Source organism: Clavelina lepadiformis, chromosome 7, assembly GCF_947623445.1.
Source record: "Clavelina lepadiformis chromosome 7, kaClaLepa1.1, whole genome shotgun sequence".
NCBI lineage: Eukaryota > Metazoa > Chordata > Ascidiacea > Aplousobranchia > Clavelinidae > Clavelina > Clavelina lepadiformis.
This window is the reverse complement of record NC_135246.1, coordinates 1263512-1286587: the sequence shown is the minus strand read 5'-3', so window position 1 is coordinate 1286587 and position 23076 is coordinate 1263512. Positions and strand designations below refer to the sequence as shown.

At 35.1% G+C, this 23076-nt stretch overlaps 1 protein-coding gene across 2 annotated transcripts; it reads left to right on the top strand.

Annotated features, from left to right (window-relative positions):
* The first annotated feature begins 1088 nt into the window (after positions 1 to 1088).
* On the top strand, positions 1089 to 21988 carry LOC143464541 (pecanex-like protein 1). 2 transcript variants are annotated; one of them, XM_076962374.1, is made up of 43 exons: positions 1089 to 1359; positions 1473 to 1620; positions 2070 to 2163; positions 2242 to 2329; positions 3334 to 3388; positions 3791 to 3875; positions 3973 to 4073; positions 5041 to 5237; positions 5679 to 5745; positions 5829 to 5951; positions 6110 to 6153; positions 6689 to 6849; positions 7097 to 7175; positions 7529 to 7731; positions 8138 to 8286; positions 8525 to 8636; positions 9169 to 9273; positions 9680 to 9785; positions 10327 to 10448; positions 10671 to 10857; positions 11056 to 11233; positions 11323 to 11433; positions 11549 to 11646; positions 11950 to 12047; positions 12374 to 12494; positions 12560 to 12652; positions 12989 to 13132; positions 13411 to 13553; positions 13731 to 13908; positions 14048 to 14286; positions 14453 to 14602; positions 14743 to 14867; positions 15542 to 15684; positions 15871 to 15981; positions 16670 to 16909; positions 17156 to 17259; positions 17679 to 17839; positions 18450 to 18588; positions 19966 to 20195; positions 20731 to 20857; positions 20981 to 21093; positions 21249 to 21486; positions 21722 to 21988. In XM_076962374.1, exons 1-43 carry the CDS (start codon positions 1207 to 1209, stop codon positions 21831 to 21833), a joined length of 5775 nt encoding a protein of 1924 aa, XP_076818489.1. In that variant the 5' UTR covers positions 1089 to 1206; the 3' UTR covers positions 21834 to 21988. The 2 variants fall into 2 exon arrangements, with proteins under 2 accessions (XP_076818489.1, XP_076818488.1); XM_076962373.1 differs by having other exon boundaries at positions 9169 to 9297.
* Positions 21989 to 23076: the final 1088 nt, after the last annotated feature.

Below are 23076 nucleotides of genomic sequence, written 5' to 3'. Positions count from 1 at the left end.
CGGTTTCATGACAGCTGCGCAACCAAAATAAATTGCAAGCAAACTTTTTGCACACTTGACTTTGTTTAAGCCTTTATTTGGGAGCCAAATAAATAGCTGCTTAATAGTGTGAATTTATCCTGCCACATAAGATTCCAGTGTTAAGCTTATATAGAGGTATAGCCTAGCCTAAACAATTAATTTTAAACTATAGGCTTAGCCTAGTGCTCGGCCCTAGCTTTCCGTTTGCGGTTCCTATTAAAGCAATAAAGTGAGATGCTACAGTGCTAAAATAATTTAAAACTAATGCCCAACGATCCAGATTGCAGAGTATTTCAAGAGCACAGCGGAGATTTTTTGACAGAAATGGTAGCCTGTTGTATTGCACACCGGGAGAAAAACAGTTTCTCCGAAAAAAGAGACATTAGTGGTTTTTCTGTTGTAAATGGCCAAAACTCGCCGACCATAAACGCCAGATAGCTTTGGGGCCTGGACTAGACTGCGAAGTATGGCAAGAGCACACTTGAGATATGTTTTCCGAAATGGCATTGCATACCAGAACAAACCAGTTTCTTCAAAAAAATAAACGAAGGGGACAGTCGAGACACTAATTTTTGCTCTGATTTGTACTACAAAATTAGTGATTGAAAGCGATGTATTTAAAAAAACGGCAAACACTGACTTGTAGCATAAAGGGCCACTTCCTTGCCTGCACAAACGCCAGGCAGCCTTGGGCCACTACAGAGCAGTGTATTCTCGGTTCCAGCCATTAACCCCAACTCCCACTTTCAATGACTTTAAATTATGTCTAAGTTTTCTCACTTGTGCAGATTAGTGTTGACGACCTGTAAATGGTCTCTGAAAATTGTCATCACATGTTTCACATACATTTTGGTTGTCACGGTATATTATATTGAGCTAGCCTATTTACCTAAAAAATTGTGTGTTCAAATCCTTTCACACTTGTTTGAACTTAACTTCCGAGAATATTGTAACATCTCAGTCTGCCTTTTAATTTGAACCTATCTTTAATCCAAGAAAATAGCGTCACTGATAAACTACTTTTGTACTATTTCTTTTATAATCTTGCAACTGCTCATAATTTCTAACATAGTTTACAATTTCAAGTCAATTTGCAGGTAACTGTTGATCATTAATGCAGGGAAGGTTTTATAGTGCATAACGTAACTTGATTTCTCGTTTAAAACCGTGGAGCACTTGATTCCGATGCGGGAAAATCTACTCAAGTTTCTACAACAAGGCATTTGGGCTTCGTTGACTGGGGGATGGTATTATGACTCAACGCACAGCAGTTTTACAAACATATTTCATCTTTATACATGGCTTTTTCTACTTTGTGCTCCTTTTATCTTATACTTGGTACGGAGTTTCGTTAATTTTGTTGTTGTAAGAAATGTCATCGACAGAATGGTTCTATCCCAAGATACGTCAATTCTTTGTGGCGTCTTAAAAAATAAAATTGTATTTTTAAGGCGGTCTCATTAACATGGATTGCTATTATCGGATATTCTTTTGCTATTGTTGTGTTCTTTATCACTTTGAAGCTAGTAAACAACCATCTTCACAGCACATTTGACTCTGAGGAGCATTTGCTGAAAAGAAGTGCTAGTTCCAACAAAGGTACATCACTGTGTTCTATCCTAGTAGTGTTTTTATTCTGTATTTATACAAACCTACGATGTGTAGTCTGTAAGAATGCGGTCATATTATAGAAATGATCATTAATAAGTTTTTAACGTTGGTTCACATGATATTCTTGCTGATTAGAAGCAATACTACAACTACCTTAGCAAATCAAACTGCTAGTATTGACATGTAAAAGTTAGCTTAGTTTTTAAAAACAGTTCAGATGTATTTATTAGTGCATTTGATTGTGTGTATTTATATATAACCAACAATATCAACCTTGCAAACCCTGAGACCCTTGACATCAAGCTGGAACTTTTTAAAGTTTAGTGCTTATACCGTCATTTGTGTTTTCTGAAAATGACATCAGCTATTTAGGAAGTAGCAGCTTATTGGTTCATTTCCAAGCCATGTTTTGATTATTTGTCCCAATTATGATACAGATGATAAAGTGGTGGAGATAGAACACGATATGGATAGAGACCCTGAACAACCTCAACCATCTGGGGATGTCCCCAACAACTCAGATGAGTCAAAGTAATTACCAAATATCTAAATAAAGTCCTTACTATGTAGAACTTTAAGAAAATTTAATTTTCTTCCTAATTTTCCCAGACTTAAAAGACAAAATACAGACGTAGAAGAAGACACATCCCTTGATTGGACCGGTCATCAAAGTTTGTGGAATGATTTGATTGGTCATGTAAGGGTTTTGTTTGCCAACAGTTCCTTGTGTTATTCCAGTAGAACACTGATTCAGTGCTTTCTTTGTTCACAATTTTTCGAAAACGATATTTTTATGTGCTGTTTGTTTAGTACATGTATTCTAATACTATTAACAAATATACCGGGTATTTTGTATCATTAAACCAAACTGGACTTTGTCCACAACTGCTATAATATTATGCAAAATGGAAATGAAGTAAAAATCTCTTAATCAGACTTTTATCCTAGAATTGCTGAAATGTTATTAACTCTGAAACTTTACATATTTACTGCTCTAAGTAAGATACATGTTAGATGTTTATATTAGCCTTCTATTTTTATCTTTCTATAACATTAACTGGGCACATTCAGTTATACTCTATCTTTTATTGTTCCAACTGCTGTGGATTTGGCATAAAATGTAATTTATACGGAAGCCAACTCTTAGTTCATGTAAAAAGTCTACTGTAATATGCAAATCTGTTCTTATTACCAAGCGCCATATTTGCAAAGGGACATGAACTGACCATGATGAAATTCAAAATCTGTCTGTATCCAACATAAATGGAATTAAACCATTCCTATAGTCTTAATGCGAAGGCATATTTTTGTGGACATAAGTCATTTCCGGGAATTTTGACGTGGCTCAACTGCCATTTCTAAAACCTTATTACTTACAAAATCATAAATTAATGGTGCATTGAGAACTAACTAACATCTAAATTTGTAGCAACTAAAGGAAATTGAATCCTAAAAACTGAGTATGGACAAGCTTGGTTTTTCACTGACCATAGGCACATTGCCTGTAGTGCAGGCAGTGTGTGTACTGTCTGGAATTCCGCCCAGGTCATACATCATAATCTTTATCCTCAGACTGTCTGAAAAGTTTTCAGATTCGCACTGCCTGGATTTTTTTTGGCATTGACGCCTATGACATTAACGATATACTATAATATACGGTATATAGAAATTTTGTTTTTCACGTCCATTTATATGTAATAGGAATCTGGCAGAGTTACCATTAAAGATACTTCAAAAACGTCGCAAAATGTAGAAGGTAAATCCTTTTCTTATCCTTTATCTCATTGGTTAAATAATTTAATCGTCTTGTGGTTGCTAGTATAGCTTGATGTCTGTACTTCTTTGTGCTTCAAATATATAACACTTTTAAAAATACTGCAGTTGAAAAAAATCATCTACAAATTACGCATGAAATTCTCGTTGACCTACCTGCAATGTGTTTTCATTTTCTTACACAAGTTCCTTGGTATTAGATGAACACCTGACATGCTTGAATCAATATTATTTAGTTATGCTGTAGGATGTGTCACACATTTCATCCTTAAACACAATTCTGCAGTTTGTGAACCACCATCATACGTTCCAGGACTTTAGGCCTATCTCTTTAGTTGCTTCAAATCATCTACGAATTACCATTTAAATCCTATTGCGGTTGCAGATGAGGCTGTCAAGGACGTTGATGTTGAAGAAGACTCGAATGGAAACAAAATTCCTGTACAACAAGCAAGCCTCACTGATACAAAGTAACGGCTTATTCACTGGATAATATGGTTATTCGTATGAAAACTTCATCACAAAACCGTCTTTCGCATCTAAAAATCTTTCCTATCTCCATTGAAGAGCTTCCACCCTTTTAAAGAAATCTATAGAAGACGAACGGTTGGTGGATTCCTCTGGCAATTTGAAAGTGAAAGAAGGCAAAATGCTTCTAACTATTGCAGGTGAGTTTTGTAGTTATTGACTTTAAAAATATTTGAAAGAAGAGACAAAAAATTTTTTCCCAATCGTGCAGGTTTTAATAAAGAGGTGGAGATTGCAATTTTGTAGATTTGGAACTAAGGTTACAGTTTCAATGCCTTACAAATATTGAACAAAAATCGATGCTGTTGTACACAGAACCAAGTCAGCAATTAGAGCAAAAATATTATAATGCACTTGACAATCATTCAGATTAAATGCAATACACTCGTCATAAGTTTTGTAACAATATACTTTTTTAGCAGCATTCACTAACAAGTGGTTTGTCATAACAATAAGTTCTTAATTAGACAAGGGACACCAATAAATTTTGTGATCTGTAATACAAAGCAATTCCATAAACTGTGACAAGTTAAAAATACAGTGATATATATTTAGGTTGATAGCAATGCATTTTGTCATTTGTAATTATATTTATGATAAGATTTACAATTTTTAGTTTAAACAGTTATTTGATACAGGGAAATTTTGAATTTTTAGAAATGTATATTTTAAAGTAGTAGATGATTTTAATTATGATATGATGTTTATTGTGTTTCTTCGTACAAAGTGACAGATAATAATATAGTCCAGTATAACTTTGTATTCATGCCAGGGCCAGGGCCTGGAATGATTTACCACAAAACGTACGCGTTGCAGATAACCTAAACTCGTTTGAAAAATTATTAAAAACCCATTTTTTTGCGGCTGTTTCGTGTTTTAATAACATTTTGTGCTTTTAACCAAACATAGCACGTTTTTGTTCGTTATCTGTGAAGTGCCTTTGAGTGTTTTTAGAAGGGTATTGAGCTTCTTATTATTATTATTTATTTCATTACTGAAATAACAGTTATCTTAAGTTCAAGTATGACTTGCCATTGCTCCAGTCATCATAGGTAGGTTTATAGATCCAAATTGCTGGGATCAATCTTGTTAAATACCTTTTTGTAGAATTTTTAGCCGAGGATAGCGACCGACCCAGCACATCAAAGGGGGTTTTGGTGAAAGAGGACGTTCAAAGCTCGTCTCACCATTTCAACAATGAGAAGGAACGACAGGTTCAGAAGATTGAAGATTTTCGAAATCTTCCGCATCTCAGCTCCTCCAGTGGTGATGAATACTGGAGCGAAAGTGACGACCACCACTCCGTGAGTCAAGTGTCGTTGTCGCTTTTAGTCTTGTTACATCATAATGATGGTGTTTGTTGATTGGACGCACAGATACATGCACACCTTATTTTAGCGGAATACTATGAATGCATTATACGTTTAAACACACAATAACGTTTGTTTTCTTTGCACGTTTTGAAATACCTGATACCACACATTGATTTATAAATATCTATCATCAGTGTATCACCACTATATATAGTGGTATAAACAGTTACAAGTGCAGTACTCAGCTGTACATTTTTGTAAATTAGGTACAGAACACAAAGCATTGGAAATTTTGAAAAGAGACTACTAAATTACACGCATGAATAACTACATGTGTTGCTAGCACTAAATTTTAATTTTTTTTGAAAGTTTGTTTAATGGAGGTAAGTCAAAGTTTGTAAATTGTCTTGTTTATGTAAAAAAAATTTCTAGTCGCATTCATCATCTTCATGGTCGACTTGCAATTCGAGCAAAAAAGAATTTTCAGCCCCTACCAGAGGTTAGCAAACAAACAGTTGTAAACAGTTGACCCCGGTTTGATTTTCACGGCTTGTCACTCTCACCCTTATTGTGCATTTCCAGCTACTTCACGCATTCAAAGACGTGGAGGTTTTCGAAATCGAGGCCGCCACATAAAGCCAAGTGCAAAGATTGCCAGGAGGAGGCAAGGATTTGCCGCTACACGGACATCATCTAACCAACAAAGTAAGTGCTCGGATTGTGCGTTGAGTTTGACCTTTTCTTTGTTTTTTACAATTAGGTCAAGATTATCAATTGTTAAGACGATATTACAGACTTGAGGTTTGGTTTGTTGTAGCTTCATTTGTAGCTCCGTTTCTTATTTAAAATCTCACTTTGTGCAGCTGCCAAATCAAGTGGTGAAGTGGAACATTTTAAATCAATTGAAGTGAGTTAGTTCTTACCATAAAAGTTAATATGTTGTTATTGTTGCATATACGATCATTTATACAGTGTGCAATTGGTCACTACATCAGAACATGAGTTGCGATAATGCAATGGTAACATTTTTAACGCAGTAGCCAGTATCATTTTTGTGGTATAAATCCAAAGTAAATGTTGTCTACACTTAAGGTATAAATTTTCACAAATAACTCAAGTAATATAAAGTTAAAATAGGCATCAAAATTGTCCATTAAATTGCTTTAATTAAGAACTGAAGATACCTGGACACACGAAATAAATTTTGATAAATCTGACTGTCATATCTGTAGTAAAAATAAGGATTATTTATTACAATGATTATAAATGTCAATTACATAAAAACGGCAGCCGTCTAATATTTAAAACAACCAGCTTGCACGATGTGGTCTATGGTCTCGACTAAATAACTAGACTAAAAACTAGAGCCAAAAAAAATTTTTTTTGTTGGCCCGTGTTATTTAAAACAAGCAGCTTGCACAATATGATATGTCTTTGCACAGAAACGTGAAAAAGTTTCCATCAATGATCGGCAAGGAAGAGGGGATGCAAGCAATAGTTTGACATCCCTCTCATCATCAACAACTCTTCCCACTTCATCCTCAATAAATCACACAGTGTTTAGTTTTGATACCAGTTCTCTGAGACTCTCTGACGATAAATAGTAAGCCTACTTGGAGTAAATCATATATCTTTATGTGTATCGTGTAGGAAGAAGCGTTCTCCTAGAATTTAGCCCTACCTTTCCCCATTAATGAGTATAATTTTTTGTTTCCTACTATTATACTACACCTATTGTTGCATGTTAAAAATGCGGATAATTTAATTGTCTTTACGTAATCATTTTCCTCTAACTTGTGTAAGTTTTAACTGACATCTTTTGTGTTGATTTCTTTCCTGTTGTGTCTTAGCAAGAAGAAAGACTCCAGTGCTTCAGAGTCAGAACAACACGTTGGTATCCCATCAGAACATACAGAGAGATCACAAAAGGTGACAGATAGTTTTTAGTTTCTCGTATTTATTGATTATTATTTTAATTAATTGGTTATTCAAACATTTTCTCTTCAGTTACCATATTTTGTGACAGCTTTGAATTACGTCTTACTTCGCTTACTTTGTGTGGTAGTTTGTGTGCTTTGCAATGTATTGTTAGTTATCGCTTTGAAGCTAGGTTCTGTTCCTTTATTTGTCTTGTGCGTTTACTTGTTACAATATGCTTTAATAGATGTCCATTTAAAGTTGCTAAATTCTAACAATTGTTTAAAGCCTGAGTTGCAGAAAAAAGTGTGCTTTATGACATAATTTTTATATTGAGTATTGTGTGCATTATGTATTATTTCCAGTCGTCGTCACGAAAACGGCACGTTCGTTACCGCCGCAACGCCCCCACAAGAACGCAGTCACACCCCATAGACATACCGGGCCACCCTCGTTTGTCAGAGACATCGTTTAAGCGAAAAAGTTCGAGAAGTTTGTCTAACGCGAGTAGACATAGACATCCTGCTGGTGACCAACCTGTACCTCCAAGCTGTGAAAGAAAGTCAATGTGAGTCTATGCTGTGTTCTAATGCTATGACTTTAACTTTATTCTTTACTTTAAAGAATAAAGTTTACTGTAAAGTGAAATAAAGTACTCAAAAAACAGAATTTACTGTATAAAATCAAGTTAATTGTTCTCTATTCTACTTAATTCACCTTCTTTCGTGGCTGTGAGCAATTTTTAGTTTCAATGTTGCTGATTGAAGGTTGGATAAGTAGATAATAACATAACTATGATTCCAACAAAAAATATTACAAATTCACGTGTTTATAAAGGACTTTATTATCATAGCAAACGTTAATTGACATGAAATTATAGAAAATTGATTTATTAAAAACTTAAAACTAGTTGCAATTAAAAACGCGAAAAATTTTTTTTTTCGGCCCTTCTCTGTTCTTAAATTGAACTTCAGGGAGAGGACTTCGTTCATCCATCCCAACGAAGAAGATGTGCCCGGATGTTCGGTTCGACGCCGCAACACAAGTGAGTCAAAGGCACTGAAGCTGCATCGTGCTGCTAACCACACCGACACGACTGAGGGAGCAATTCACAGTTTTCAAGGTTTCAGTTTTAACACTTTCTGACAACTCGGCCATGTTGTGCATGTGTTTTGCATTTTTCTTGTTTTCAAATCATAAACTGGACAGTTATATTTTTTAAAACAGTTTTTAGCTTAAAGGTTGCATGCTAATTAAAATAAATGCGTGAAATACTGTATGCTAAATAGAAATGCAACATGCCGATAATAATCAGTGCAGGAAAAATAACAGAAACCACAATATGTATGAAATTTAATTAGATGAGTTTGGGAACTGGATGACTTACACATTCGGCTGTGATAGTCCCGGTGTGGCCCTTCCCGACCAACACTCACTCTATCGACCAACATCGGCCAGAAGTAGAGTGAAAAGGTGAAATTCTGAAACTTTTTTTACGTTGAATGTCTGTGAGTGAATGTTGATAGAAACAGCTAACCAGCAATGAATTTTTGAGGTCTGTTTTATCTGTTGTCGATGGTAACTCAATGCTGGGATAGAAAATTGTCAGATTTTAAAACTTCACAACTTTGAGAGCTTAATAGTTGTAAAGCGAGTTTTAAGATATCTATGCTGTTCAAACAATTAAATATATATTCGGCTGAAAATGGAGCTTTTTTACATTCTGATTATTATTGTTTGTGGAGTGGGACAAAATGATTGATTATAATCAATATATACATTTTATAAGTAAATGTCGTCATAAAATGGTATATTTTCAGCCTAATATTTATGTTTGTGCTACTGTAGACCTAATGCTTGTAAATGAAATCTGCAATGATCAGAATGATAGACGCTGTACATGAACTTTTAGCTGTACATGAAAGATTTAGCTATCAACATATTTCAATTACACCAAGTCCAACTATCGCAGACATAACTGTAACATGTACTGCATTGCTTCCAGTTCGTCGAGCATGTCCATGCAAGATTCAACGACGGAACAAGCGACATCTTCGCATCAATTTCGCTCCGAGCTCCCCTCTGATAGCATTAGCGGTCCCATGCAGAGGTTTGCATCACCTAGGTTACCAGAGTAAGATCGATGTGCTTTGAAGTTAGTAACAAAGTGATCTATTGCATAGTTTTTGGTTACTTTAGCAATTTTTATTTAGAAATATTGTTTGCTAAGAGTTACTATTTTTGTACCGTACTAATTCTGTTGAACGTTTACGCCATTTTGTAATTATTTTTTACTTTGCTACGGAGTAATATAATAACAATAATAATGTTTTTCAAAACTCTTTCAACTCGATAAAACTGAAATACTGAAGGCTTAAGCCATTTAATCAGATTAAAATACAACAACAATTAGTAGTTTCTTCAGACGTTTGCAAAATTAGCTCCACATTTCTAAATTAATTTCCTTAAATAAGCTTCAAATTAAATCAATAAATGATTATTATGGAAATTATCAGACAGCAGCAACTTTTATTGGAATCAATGAGACGTATGATCGAAAACGGGCAACGGGTCCCTTCATTCCCCCCCGCTGACACCTCCCCCTCATCAATCATGTCCCAGGTGGGTAACTTGGGGTTTTATGTGAGTTCTAGATTTATCAGTACAACAGTGGCTTGGGAACCGCCTCTCAAGAGTTTTGGTTTTCTTCAAAATTAGCAGACAATAAAAGTCTAATATTTGCACCCGAACAATAACAATCATTATTAAATTTATACACATAAAATATGAGATAAATTATTTTAATATAAATTATATAAATATATAATATATAATAACAATTATTACAGAATTTATAACATATAAATTATTATCATTATAACGTTGAAAGTTGATGTATATATTTTATAAGTGATGTAGTATTTGATATTGCATATTTGTTTTCAAACTTGATCATAATTCGCAGTATCAGCGATAATTTAATTTAAATTTGTTCACCAAAAGTTTTGGAATGTGGATCAGCAATCTGGATGATGTCAGCTAACGCCGCTAAAAAATAATAACTAGAAATACCAGAAATGCTGATTTATCACGTTGGTATTTCAGACTGTATATTGTTTTTTGAGAGTTTGAAATTCATTTGCTATTTTTTTTGTCTCTGCAGTTGGATATTCCCAGAAGAGTTTCCACTCCCAGAGTTAAACTTCATTACAGATTAAACCTTCTGCCATTTAAGAGCATAACGATACAATATGATAGGTTAGCCCTATTGGACCTTCTAGACAGGTACGTCTGTTTCTTGGAAGGAAATTATTTCATTTTTTACTATGTGTATTTTTTTATTTATTATTTTTCTATAACAGAAGTATTTATATTTTTGTTAACTTCGAATACAATGAAAATAAAATTTGAAACTGATGTTATTTTGTTGAGTTACAAGCTTTTTGCTTTCAGAATACTTTTTATAGTTTTAGAATTTTTGTTCAGCGCATTGTTAACTTTTTCCAGAAACGTTCTCACAGCTGACGCCGTGTTTTCCGTGATTGTTGCCGGAATAGTTGCCTTTTTCGGATTATTATTGTTGGCTCAGAATCTCTTTTATGATGTATGGGCGTTCTGGCTTTGTTTTGTCATGGCGGCGTCACAATTCTCTCTCGTTAAAAGTGTGCAGCCCGACTCAGCCTCCCCAACCCATGTAAGAAGATTTATTTTCCAGTGTTTGGAAGAGTTTATTTTTTTGTTGTATCATACACAGATTTTCATTTTGAAAATACCTTGGATAAAATGCTTTGTACTGTTTTTAACTGTATTTACCGCAAACAAGCAAAATTAAAGTGAAATGGATTAAAACACACACACACACATTTATTTTCACTTTTATCCATGCATGCAGGGTCACAATAGAATTATTGCCTACAGCCGGCCGTTCTACTTTATAATATCAGCGTCATTGTTACTTTTGTTCAACTATTTATCCGACCCTTCCAACATATACCTTGAAGGAATACCCCTCTATGGGCTCCAGTTGTTTAATAACCACGGCTGTCAGATAGCTAGAGACTTTATGTTCGGTGAGTGAATATATCCATTGTCTTGTTAAAATCCTGAAGACTTTCGGATGGACTTCACAAATCTAATTTTCTCGTTACGTCTTTTTCAGTTTTTGTTTTGTTGCTTCCCTGCGTGTTTCTGTTCGGTTTGCTGCCACAAATCAACACATTTTTGTTGTATCTCTTTGAACAAACGGAAATCCACGCGTTTGGTGGCAGTGGTAAGTGATATATTATTTATTGGTTACTTTCACTACTACGACATCGTATTTATTCTTTACCGGAGTTATTTTTTGCGATAATGTTAACACCTTGTGCCAATATTTTCAACTCTAGCTTCCACCAGCTTAGCGGCGTCCACATTTTCACTTTTAAGAAGTCTTCTAACCGCCGCTCTTTTATACGGATTCACTTATGGAGCTCTAGTTACAAAGGTAATTGTTATTCACTGTAGAAATGAAAGAATACAACAAAGTTTGTCATTCATGATGCATTTTCTATGTGTGGATTTATGGCCATAACGGGCAACCATTACTGATACAATCTTTAATTCCAAACCTCTCGATACAGAACTCTGCACAAAACTTCATGATGCTGTTTCTCAAAAGTTAAAAGTTAAATTAAAGTTAAACCAAAATTTAAAAGCTGAAGGAATCAATTTAACACATATTCTATAAACCTGCCAATGTCGGGATCATTTCATCTTCAAATTTCACGTTGATTCATGTCCTTTGCAGGAGGGCAGCCAACATATCTTGTTCTCATTGTTCTGTGGTCTTCTTATCTCTGTTTCCTACCACCTCAGCAGGCAAACTACGTCCTTGTCAACTTTGTGGTCAGTTCATGTTTTGCTGTTAAGGTTGTCATTGATCATCCTTCAATTTAGCTTTGTTTAATTTTACTAAATTTCGATATTTAACCATTTATTTATCATCACATCATTTATTTACCGTGCAAAACCTTTAATGGATTTGTGTAAAGTTTTTCTTCGGTGTTGATGTGTAAAGCAATTCTAGCATTTACAAAGCTAGATTTGGTGAAATATGAGTCATGTCTTTTTCTTTTGTACCCAAAATCTTCACAATTACTGTAATAAGACTCAAGTAAGGGAAAAATATCTGGTATAAGGTTGAAAATGTGTCTCCATATTTTTAACCCCAGGTCAATTATAAAATGCAAGATATTGCCAAAGTCAAGAAACAGCGACCCCACAGACAGACTGTCGAAGGATCCAGCCACAGAGGCGGACAACATAAGTTCCAGATATACGTTCGAGACTGTGGTTAGTTTTCATAACAGTCAACGCGGCCTGTACTTCGATAGATTCACTTTGCTTCTTGTGTGCAGAAAAGCCGTTTGGAATCAGAGGTCATTCTTTGTCCTGTTATATCGGTTCTTTTCTTTGCTGTTCATTGTAGCACGGCATTTACTGCTTTACAGGTAATGAAGGTTACTGAAAGCCATTTTTAGTGAAATGTTGAATATATTTTATTGATATCTAAATTTATTTTTAATGTAACATCAGTTTTCGCTTTTTTAAATGTGATCCGAGAAGTGCTATATTATTGAAGATATTCACTGTGGAAAATTTTTTTCATTTCTTTTGAATTTTTAGGACCTTTAGTCGTACTTGTGTTTGATAATTTTTTTATATATCCATGGATACAACACAATACAGTGCAAGCAAATTAACGTAAACTAATTAAGTAATTATATTGCTACGTGTAGTTGCACTTATTCCATGTTGATGATGTTGGATTTATGTTCTTTGCTCAGAATACACTGACCACTGTCTTGCTTTGTCTCGTCGGTGGACTTGGATTTCTTCTTCATTATTTTCTGCCACAGCTTCGAAAAAATATTCCCTGGCTCCTGTTTGCTCACCCGATACTGAAAGCCCATGAACATAAGTTGTTCGAGGTGCTCATACTGTTTAATGCAGTTTATGAATCTTGTTCTTAATCAATTCACTTAAGCATAATATTACAGTATTTTTCTATTCGTTTTTTTCTGTGTAGTACGTTTTAGTTTGGAACTGAAACAAGTGCATGAAAAATTTTAGTTTGATTTAGTTATGATGAGCGCTTTACAAAATATTGAATAGCTTAAAAATGCCTGATGTGGTGGCTTGGGGAAAAAATAAACGCTTTCGTATGTTTTAGTAAAAAGTTTTTCCTCATATTTTGTTTTTTTTTCAGGTGACCGAAAAAGCACGACTAATGTGGTTTGAACGTGTTTACATGATTTTTACTTTCTTTGAAAGAAATGTTTTATTCCCGGTCTTCATCATGAACGAACTGACAAGAGAGGCATCTAACGTTACAACCACATATGGCAATGCGTAAGTTAAATTTCTTGTGTTTGGTTATCTTTATTAGAGTAGCAGTTAACTTTTTACATTTACGTTTTTTAATTTTTTTTTACTTTACCTAATTTCGTGTACTTGCTTATTGTTACTTATATTACTTTCTGTAGCTTTCCACCACTTTTCTACATGTTTCGTGCATTATTTTTTCAGATTTGGTTGCGTCATCATCACCGTGATTGGCTTAAAGCTGGTACGAAATGCTTACATCTCTCCAAGCACTCAGTATTTGGTGATTTCATTCTCCAAGCTTTTTGTGACGTACGATGCGAGGAATCTTGACGATTCTGTTCTTATTTCGTATTATATTTTTGGAATCTTATTTGTAAAGGTTGGACAAAATGCTAAATACCGGTGTTTGTAGTTGTATAGTTTTATCGTCTGCGTTTATAACTTAATTTGATTGTAGATTAAGTATTAGTTATGTTTCAAACATAAAAGCCTAAGGCTTACACATTAATTTCATTCAGTTCCAAGAACTTATTATGAAGCTGCAATTTTGGCTTATCTATATCTGTCCATGGCAAATAACATGGGGTTCAGCGCTGCACGCCTTTGCCCAACCCTTTGCTGTCCCCCACAGCGCCTTCCTTGTCGCACACGCCATCCTTGCTTCTATACTGCAGGCACCCTTCGCTCCGTTTCTTGGGAGTGCCTTGTTTCTTTCGTCATACCCGAGACCCCTGAAGTTTTGGGAAAGAAATTACAAGTGGGTTGAGAAAGTATGAGTTTACGTTTCCGGTCATTTGCAATTAATTCACTGCATGTGTTAAGTCACTCTCTGTAATTTTCGCTCATAAATCAGGTTGATGTTTTTCGTTTCGAAAGTCTGATTTTCCACCACAAGTAACATATTAAGCATCATCTCTGTGTAGCACAAAACGCAAGGATCATTCCAATACGCCACTGTCAAGCCAGATTGGACAGGGTCCGCAATCTGATAACAACAATCTCAATTCCATATTCTATGAACACCTTACTTATTCTCTCCAGAAATCGTTGGCTGGGGATTTGGCTCTAGGAAGGTTTATCATATAAAATACCATTTCTAACTACATTATTGCTAGCTTTTTAAGGTGGTTTGTTTCAAAGATTTCATGGAGGCAAAACATGCCTCAGATTTTGGCATGTTCAACTAACACAGTGAGTTGTTTTTTGCAACCAGATGGGGAAACGTTTATCCGGGTGATTGCTTCATCTTGGCCTCAGATGACCTCAATGCAATGGTCCACGTCGTTGAACTCGGAAACGGAGTGGTAACCTTTCAACTACGTGGCTTGGAGTTTAACGGTAAGAAGTTGCGTAATCTGAAAAAATGTCAAAGTGCCAATAATGTGATTTTCGGCTCCCCTGCCCTTGTATCCTTTAGTTCAGTGATCCTCAACCACAGTGTTTTGTACATCGAAATTTAATACGAAACAAGGGATTTTACAGTGTAATCAGTAATCACAATCAATTTTTTGTTTCAATAGTGTGTTTTATCTTCATTGTTTTGTTCAAAGAGTTCCAAAGCATATAGGTATTTTTTACATTACCAGAAACCAGCTTTTTCAGAAACAATGCAAAAACGAATGTAGGTGTTCAATTTAGAATGCCGCAAATCAAAAATGAACATTCCAGGACGGTTCCATTTAGAATCATGTTTTGCAGAAAAGTAGTGTTTAAATTAGCAATAAGCTTTCTTGTAAACTGTCCCAAATTGAAATTAAAGTAATGTCTGGTGGAAATACTTAGTTTTTTTTGTAATCCCATTTCTTTCTACTCTGACTTATCGGAATTGTCACACTACCAGGAATTCCCGGAAATAATTTCTTACGGTGGAAAATGGGTCTAAACAGAAAGAAAATGTTAAAAACATGAATAAAAATACCTCAATTTTTATTCCTTATCGAATTTTTCAACAAATACTGCCCAATAATTAGCTTACTAGCAAAAGGCAGTCATTGTTGGTTGTCTTCGGCCAGGCACTTATTGTCAACAGCGGGAGGTCGAAGCCATCAATGAAGACGCTGACGTCAGCAATGCTTGCTGTTGTTGCAAGATAGGAAAGATCAAAGGCATGCTGTCATTTAACGCCGCTTTTCACCATAGATGGTTGGCTTGGCAGGTACTACGTTAACACTGTTCAGCCACCATCAAATTCATTATAAGAGTGTCATAAAAATGTATAAATCATGTAAAAGTAAAACTTATTGTGGTCAGCTGTCTCAAGAATTGGTCATTTATTCTTTCCATGCACTGATATCTTGATGTTTCTTGAGCAATCGAGAATAATACCAGTCATTTTCTTCAGGTGGTTATCAGCAACTACGTGCTGGAAGGTTACAGCATATCAGATATCAATGCCACCGCTATGCTTGGAGTATTCGATCTTCGTAAAGTTATCAACAATTACATTGTTAAGGTTAACTTTGTTACACCTTATGTCAGTGGTTCTCAACCTTTTTTGACTTACAGCACCCTGCAAACAACCAAAAGATTTGGCGGCACCCACAGTCAAACCAAAAAGTTTCTGCGTTAAATAAAAATAATTTTCGCAACCGTTTTCTTTGACTGGTGATTTGTGCGCAATAACTTGTGGCACCCCGGTTGAGGACCACTGCTACACTTTGCTACACCTTATGTTCTCCTTAACAAACTTTAACGCAATCATTAATTTGTTGTATTTTTATTGACCCTAAGTTTGCCTCAACTTCAACCTGAACTTCTAATGACAATAAAATGCATAATGATGCTTAATTACATTAACCAAACGTTAAATTTATAAATTTAAAAATGATAATCAAATAAATTGGTAATAATAGTCCAATAAATACTTTAAAACGGTTTAATTGAAATCTTTTGCGATTTACATCCGGAGCAACATCTGCTCCCTCATAACATACTTTTAATGGCAATGAAGTCACGTTTATAAATTCATAACATGCCCACATTTCCAGTTTGTTTGCGATATGTGCTTAAATAATAGTATAATGGTCGAAATAAATAATATAAAACTGTTTAGTTTATTAAAAACTTCTTCAATTCAACGAAACACTTATTTCAAGTAACTTTGTCTCGTGATGAGCACCTACTATTCCATTTATCATCAGGGCATCATCTACTTCCTTATAACTCATGATTCTATTGAGAAGTGGATCCAGAATGAAAATATAAGATCTCAACTTGTCCAGCTGGAACAAGCGGATTACGCCGACGACGATCCTACGTTTGTCGGAGCCATCGATGAGGATTATGATAATTGGCTCTTTGGAGTTTCACGCGTAAAATTTTTTGAAGTCTACGGATCATGGATAGAGCACTGCTGCAAGGAGAGGTTGAAAACACATGAGGTTGAGGACACATTTAATTCATAATTCTCGACTTTGTTAGTAGTAAAACCAAGTCTTAAAAATAAACAATAATGTTTTAGTCATAATTATTAGTATAGTTTAGTTACAAATAATAATTGAATTCAAAGTACTTGATTTAATTAGCTTATGTGAGTTTTGAAATGAAAATACCATAATAATATTATATGAAATGATGTAATTTAATGAAATTTAATTCAAATATGATGAAACGACAATATCCTACAGGCAATAGACTACAGCCAGCCATCCAAATTGGTAACCTTGTGTTATGCAATCACTGTTTTGGGCAGACGAGCTTTAGGAACGGCGTCTCAGACTGTTTCTTCTAAGTAAGTAGCAAAGTTTAAATTTGTTGTTGATCTTCTTCTATTACTTGAACGCTTGTGAAAGATTTTACAAATCCTTTGCATTCAATCCAAATCGCAGTTTCGAACTCTGTAATTCCAAATTCCGATTACAAGCTGCTCCAGCTTTTTTCAACTAAAAATTTTTCACAGCCGAAAATCGTTCGTGAAACATTTCGAAATTATGTCTGCAATAAGCAGAAGAATAAATAACTTTCCTTTACTTAGTTACTGTAACTGCAATGGCTGCTTTTGAGGAAAACATACTCTTAACGCAGTCGGCCCTAATTTGAGTTTTGGTTTAAGAAATGCTACTGCATTGCTAAGAAATAGCCAGTCGGTTTAAGTTACTGTCATGACCTGCATCGCGTCAGAATTAATGTGATTTTATTTTGCTCTTTCAGTCTTGATTCATTTCTTCATGGGTTACATTCTCTCTTCAAAGGAGATTTCAGAATAACTTCTCCCAAAGACGAATGGGTGTTTGTGGACATGAATCTACTACAGAACGTTATTGCCCCTGGTGTTAGGATGGCATTAAAACTACACCAAGACTATTTTTCTAGTAAATACATTTACCATATCATTACTGGCTCATATTTGTTAATTGTTGATGTCGTACCAGCAGTAAAGGTTATGCCATTGCCTGTCACTGCATTGTATTATGCTGATGGCTTCAGCCTTGTAACACCACTTTGCTAGATTTGGGCAGATAAAGCTTTTAACACTTTCTGGTACTTCAAAGCGCAGTGAATAGTATTTTAAATGGAAAAGAATACTGCAGATTCCAGTATAGAAATTCATAGTTTTGTTTGGCAACAAATGTTACTTTAATCGCAATGTAAAGGAGATTTAACACAAAACCCAATTTTTGGATGCTTCAATCAATGCAATTTTTTGTGTCATAAACCGAATCATTCCCGTGTCGTTTTAAAGTAAGGATTTTTGCTTGTAAATTACAAATTCAACTTAAACCAGTAATGTCTTTTTATATTTCCCAAACTTGCTATTAATAACCTGATTGCACTTCTGTTGTTTTACTTTGATTTGTCAAGGATTTTTTTGGTAGTTGTCTGGTTTATTTTCTCCTATTTTTCAATAATCATGACTTTTATATAATTCGAAAATGTCAACAGTTTTGTAGTTTAAAGCCAACTTTATTTCTTCAATAACAGACCCGGAAGAATACGATGAGTACGACGTTCTCTATAAAGCAGTGGAAGGCTACAGCAGCAATATGGTCATAACTCACGAAGGAGACCCCGAGTGGCGGAAAGCAGTTTTGTGCAACGTTCCGTCTTTACTGGCCTTAAGGTTAGATGGCAGATGAATGTCTGTGTGAGATTTTACAAAAAGTTGTGTGAATTCGTACTACTTTGGCTGCAACGTTGTCTTTTGTAGAAGTCTGTGTCACTGCAGCATGCGCTTAAGGCCCTGTATAATGTATATGCTTGTAAAAAGGCCTAATTTCTTTTTTTTATTATTCATTTTTATTTGTTATAAAGTGAAATTACTAAAAATGCAATAAATCGAAAAATCCCGCATAGGGCTCCCTGAAATTTTGCATATCGCTTTAGTATGCCTTAGGCCAGGGGTCGGCAACCTTTTGCTAGTCACGGGCCAAATGTCGAGTGTACAACTCTTTGGCGGGCCGGAATTTTCATTAATAGGCTACTATAATTCACACTCACTTCAGTATATTACGCTACATTGTTGCAATCTCAATCATACCAATCACAAAAAGAGCAAAAGATATGTATTCACACTTCAACAACACAGCATTATAAAAAGTTTAGGTTAAAGCTCGTGTGCATCTCTCTTTTTATCTATAACGACTAGTCTACTCTACAGACAATCTCGTACTTAGTACGAGATACTAGTCTACCGCTTTCGCACCAGTTTTATGGCGTAACAATAGACTAGTACGACGTACTTATGGCGTAACAATACCACAATTTTTTCAAACAGTGCTAACACTGCAGTTTGAAACTCAATAAGAAAGGGCGGGCGGTAATCTTGTGATAACTAAATAACATGTCTCGGGCCAAACGATTTCGCATGGCGGGCCGTAGGTTGCCGACCCTTGCCTTAGGCTGTTACTTCATGAAATCCTAATAAAATGATATATCTCAAACTCTTGCAATAAAATCAAGTCTGCAATTTTGGGCCAAAAAATTTAAAACTCGTCATCGATTTTCAATTACATTTTAGCCTAACCCAGCAATGCGCCGTTTTTAACAACTGTTCACTACGGTCAATCCCCGTACTCCAAAACAACACCAGCCATGTTGGCCTCTAATTGGTCTAACACACTTTATTTAACCATTACGTACAAGTTTAACATTTTCATGGAAGTTGGAAAATTATAGCATGTACAAGTCAAGTCAATTCTAATGAGACACATTATGTACAATACCTCGTTATTTTTAGCACAAACAATACACATCTTGAAAACGATCGCAAAAAAAAAACGAATCATCCCTAATTTGTATAAAATAAAACAAAGCTAAAAGCTTTAAGATGTTTTATTAAACAAATAATTTGTATATAATTGTGTATTTTTCATGACGGTATTCAAAGCTGTAACTTAAAATAACTCTTGTACTAAGTGTATATACTAAGTGTTTTACTGTTTGTGATTTCATAATAATTCACTGCAAAATTTATTAAACGAAACAAATTTATGTGCAGGCGAGTCACCAGTGAAACATTCATCGACCAGTACAGTGTCATTACACTCAACAACCGAGCATTAGGCTTCAGCGTGGTCAAAGTAAATCGAGAATGTGTACGCGGGCTGTGGGCTGGGCAGCAAAACGAATTGATATTTTTAAGGAACCGAAACCCAGAGCGCGGAAGCATTCAAAATGCCAAACAGGTCCTGAGAAATATGATCAATTCCTCATGCGACCAACCTATTGGTAAGTTAGTTGTAATGTCTGTCAAAGTATTATTTGCGCAAGATGACTTTGACCCAATTAAATAGTGACTGTATAAGGCAAGATAACATTTTGCCCATTGTTTGTAGTTACTTTGCTGCAGTGTTTTACTATCAGTAGCCACCTTATTATAATCACCCAAATATGCTGACCTATCAGCCTACGTCATGGCAGCCCATGGTTTGAGCAACACTGGACCGGTGTTGTGGACGTTTTATTGTGACAAAATCAATCAATTTTAATTTATGAATGGATTTCAGAAAATAAACAACATGAATAACAATAGTGACGTCTCCTGCTTTACTTAATTACAAGTGGTTTTGAGCAAACCCAAAATGACTTTTCAGTAGTTTCTAGAAAATCAGTTCAATGATCATTTAAGTGAAAGTAAAAATACAGAGATATTGTTGTTAGACAAACATCTTTACCTGTGTTAGTCATTGCTGTCCTCATTCATAATCATGAGACCACGATATATTTAATATCCATGCTTTAAATTTTATTTTGATTTGTTTAGGTTATCCGATATATGTCTCCCCATTGACTTCATCATTTACAAATTCCAGCGAGTCACTTAACAGCATTCTTGGTGGCCCATTAACATTTTCAAGATTAAGAGCAATTTTCACCAATTTTATAACTTGGTAAATATAAATTCTATTAAATTTTCATTAAATTGCTGTTATTTAGTTTGTTATTGTGTGTTTCTTAAAATATCAATAAAAATTTTTGATTTAAATTTCTGATATTTGTTGATAATTTGGTAGTGTCCGACAAAGTTGCACAGGAAGCTGCAATAGTGGCGGTAGTGGGGCATCCCCTCCAGCCATAGCAATGCGCCCAATTCCTCCTCCAGTCGCACAAGCTCACTGTGGTTCTGGTATCAAAGATTTTTACTGGCATTAACATTTCTTTAGTTTTGAATATACCCATTGGTTTAAGGATTTTGAAAAATTGCTACACCGTAATGTTTTTCTATGCCATTTAAACAAATCTTTAAAAAAAATTATCCAATGGAATTATTATATTGTTCAGTGCAAGTTACCGGCTCTCAATTTCGCCAACGTTCCGTTCAGTCAATGACGTCAATCTCAAACACTGAAGCGAGTAAAAAAGAAGGTCATGTGACCACCTCATTGTCATCTAGCGTTACGATCACTCAAACAGGCCAGCAGGAGGCAGCAATGAGCAGTTCAAGTCAAGTCATTTTCCAGAAGAAGTGTCCCTCTGGTTCAGACAGTAACTTGGACTTCTCCAAGTTAAGCTTGAAAAGGTTCGAGCGTTGTAGAGAGTATTTTGTATTTACTTTATATCTTGGTTCTTAGTCAACAAAAGCAAAGTTACAAATCCACCACATCGTGTGACTGATGTACTGTGCATAATAATTTTTTGTGTTCGACGTGATCAGGCTGACATAAAAAATTATTTCAATCCAGCTTCTTAAACTATATACTAGACCAGCAAAGTGGCTATAACTATATTTGCTAAAACCTATTTTTTTATTACAGGATATCAGATACACAGGGTGAGTCTGGGACTTGGAAGCGTTCTTTGGAGTTTGCTAATTCGAATACATCAAGCAATTCAAACGCTGATAGCAAAGTCGACATGCGTAGCTGAACCTACGTGAACTTTGTCTTGTGTTTTCTAACCTATGCAAGTGTTGAAATAGTAACACCAGCAATGTATTCAACTATCCCTAATAGTGTCACTGGCAGTTTGCTATCTGTTGTGTCATTTTTGTTGGTGTCATTTGTTGGTCTTTGCAGTAAAATTTTCCTATTTTGTATTAAATGTTGTCATTCAGATTCTGTTGAAAGAAATACATCAAATTGATTTGCATTGTGCACAAAGCCAAAAGGTTTTGAGATTATGAAGCGTTATAATTCAGCCAACTGATCCTAAATCAAGCAAATTAAGATGCTACTAAGTTAGCTGAAGTCTACATAAGATGTTTTGTTTCATTAGACCCAGATTATTGCGAATTCCAGAAAAATCTTGCATTTCGTGCTCTAAGAACGATCACCAGAGTTGTTTTTTGGTCTGGGAAGTATCCTAGCATGCATGCATAAGTCAAGTAATATGCTTGAAAATTAGCGAACCATTGCAGGACATAGACATTACATTATACATTCACATGCAAAAATTCAACGAGCTACGAACAGGATTTTCTAAATACTGTAATTACGTTTTACGTAGTTTGGTTGCTAGCGGTAACAATAGAATATAAACTAGCCCAACTCCTTTACTAACATTACCTTTGTTTTGACCTCTGTAAATGATAAAATAACACTATTTTCTGTACATGTTTACACCTAACCACACCTCCGAACTAGCCAAACATTATTTCACAGCTACACACATAAGGAAATTACCAGTTGGCAAGTATTATCAAAAACGAAGACATAACTTGGACCAAAAGTTATGGATTTTAATATTAAGAACTAATCCAAAAACTTTACTCTCACAGAGCTTTGAGGTTCTGTTTTTAAACTGTTGACAGTTCTCACACAAATTGCCATCACTTTCTATAACACATGAAATGCTGCAAAAACAACACAAACCAGCGTGACTGCGTTGGCATGTTAAATACATCATAAAGACGACAAACTTGCTATTCGTTTATAATAAGGTACTGCAGTCACTAGCTATGTACCGTGCTATTGAAACTGGCTTATACGACGATTTCTCAAGGGTTGTCAAAATAAATCCAAGATTTCAACAAAACAGACGGATCATACGTATAAACAAAACACAAATTCTTCCTTTGACAGTATTAAAGAAATGCTTGCAGAGATATATCTTTTATAAGTCCAGCTACTGAAAGGGATATTCTGAAGTTTTGGTTATTGGTCATAGGTTT